Below are 1,802 nucleotides of genomic sequence, written 5' to 3'. Positions count from 1 at the left end.
CCCAAATTTTTTTTTAAATTCCCAAATTTTCCCGAATTTCCCATAATTTGGGGCACTCACGGCCGGGGGGCTGCAGGAGGGGTCACAGCGGGTCAGGAGCTCGTACAGAGTGACCCCAAAGGACCAAACGTCCGAGGAGTAAAAGAATTTGCACTCCTTGAGGCACTCGGGGGCGTACCTGGAATCAAAAATCCTAAATCAGGGATCCTAAACCCCAAATCCTGAACCCCAGATCCTAAATCAGGGATCACAAATCACAAATCCCAAATCAGGGATCCTAAACCCCAAATCCCAAATCACAGATCACAAATCCCAAATCCTGAATCCTGAACCCCAAATCCCAAATCATAGATCCCAAATCACAGATCCTAAATCCTGAATCCCAAACCACGGATCCGAAACCCAAATCCCAAATCACGGATCCAAAACCCCAAATCCTGAACCCCAAACCCCAAATCACAGATCCCAAATCAGGGATCACAAATCCCAAATCCCAAACCTCAAATCATAGATCCTGAATCCCAAATCACAAATCACAGATCACAAATCCTAAATCAGGGATCCTAAACCCCAAATCCCAGATCCCAAATCAGGGATCCTGAATCCCAAATCACAAATCCTAAATCCCAAATCAGGGATCCAAAACCCCAAATCCTGAACCCCGAACCCCAAATCACAGATCCCAAATCAGGGATCACAAATCACAAATCCTGAATCCTGAACCCCAAATCATAGATTACAGATCCTAAAACAGGGATCCCAAACACCAAATCCCTTACCCAGATCCCAAATCAGGGATGCTGAATCCCAAATCACAGATCACAGATCAGGGATTCACGAATCAGAAATCCTGAACCCCGAATCTCAAATCCCAAATCCCAAATCACAGATCCAAAATCAGGGATCCCAAATCCCAGATCCCAAATCCCAAATCCCAGATCCCAAATCACGGATCCCAAATCACAGATCCTGAACCCCGAGTCCCAAATCATAGATCCCAATCCCAATTTCTCACCAGAGCATGGGGCTCTCCCCCTCGTCCCTGACCCAATCCCAGTTAATCCCAGTCAATCCCAGTCAATCCCAGTCAATCCCAGTCAATCCCAGTCAATCCCAGTCAATCCCAGTTAATCCCAGTTAATCCCAAACCCAGTTAATCCCAGTTAATCCCAATATTTAATCCCAATTTCTCACCAGAACACGGGGCTCTCCCCCTCCTCCCTGACCCCAATCCCAGTTAATCCCAGTTAATCCCAATCCCAATCCCAGTTAATCTCACCAGAACATGGGACTCTCCCCCTCGTCCCTGACCCCAATCCCAATCCAATCCCAACCCATCCCAATCCCAATCCCAATCCCAATCCCAATCCCAATCCCAATCCCAATCCCAATCCCATCCCAATCCCAATCCCAGTTAATTCCAATCCCAATATTTAACCCCAAATCCCAATATTTAATCCCAATCTCACCAGAACACGGGACTCTCCCCCTCCTCCCTGACCCCAATCCCAATCCCAATCCCAATATTTAACCCCAAATCCCAATATTTAATCCCAATTTCTCACCAGAACACGGGGCTCTCCCCCTCGTCCCTGACCCTGTAGTACTCGCTGCCCTCGGGCACGGCTTTGGCCAATCCGAAATCCCCGATTTTCACCCGGCTCTCGTTCTCCAGGAGGACGTTCCGCGCCGCCAGGTCCCGGTGGATGAACCGCAAAGAGTGCAGGTACGCCATGCCCTGAGGGGAATTATGGGATGGAGGGGATTTGGGGCAAATTCAGGGTGTTTTGGGGCAATTTGGA

At 48.6% G+C, this 1,802-nt stretch overlaps 1 protein-coding gene across 1 annotated transcript in view; it reads right to left on the bottom strand.

Moving 5' to 3' along the window:
* Nucleotides 1–27: 27 nt before the first annotated feature.
* LOC130587684 (non-receptor tyrosine-protein kinase TYK2-like) overlaps nt 28–1,802 on the bottom strand; it is a gene marked incomplete at its 3' end in the record, with an annotated part of 4,049 nt that continues 2,274 nt past the window's right edge. The window contains exons 3-4 of the mRNA XM_057388658.1: nt 1,566–1,738; nt 28–178 (exon numbers count right to left, since the gene is read on the bottom strand). Coding sequence (XP_057244641.1) covers nt 28–178; nt 1,566–1,738 — 324 coding nt within the window. The remainder of the gene's footprint in view (nt 179–1,565; nt 1,739–1,802) is intronic.

The sequence above is a fragment of the Malurus melanocephalus genome, unplaced genomic scaffold (assembly GCF_030028575.1).
Source record: "Malurus melanocephalus ecotype Western Australia unplaced genomic scaffold, MMel_1.1 scaffold_2254, whole genome shotgun sequence".
In the NCBI taxonomy this organism is placed as follows: Eukaryota; Metazoa; Chordata; class Aves; order Passeriformes; family Maluridae; genus Malurus; species Malurus melanocephalus.
Note: the sequence above shows the minus strand (reverse complement) of the source record. Positions and strands in the feature narration are given on the sequence as shown.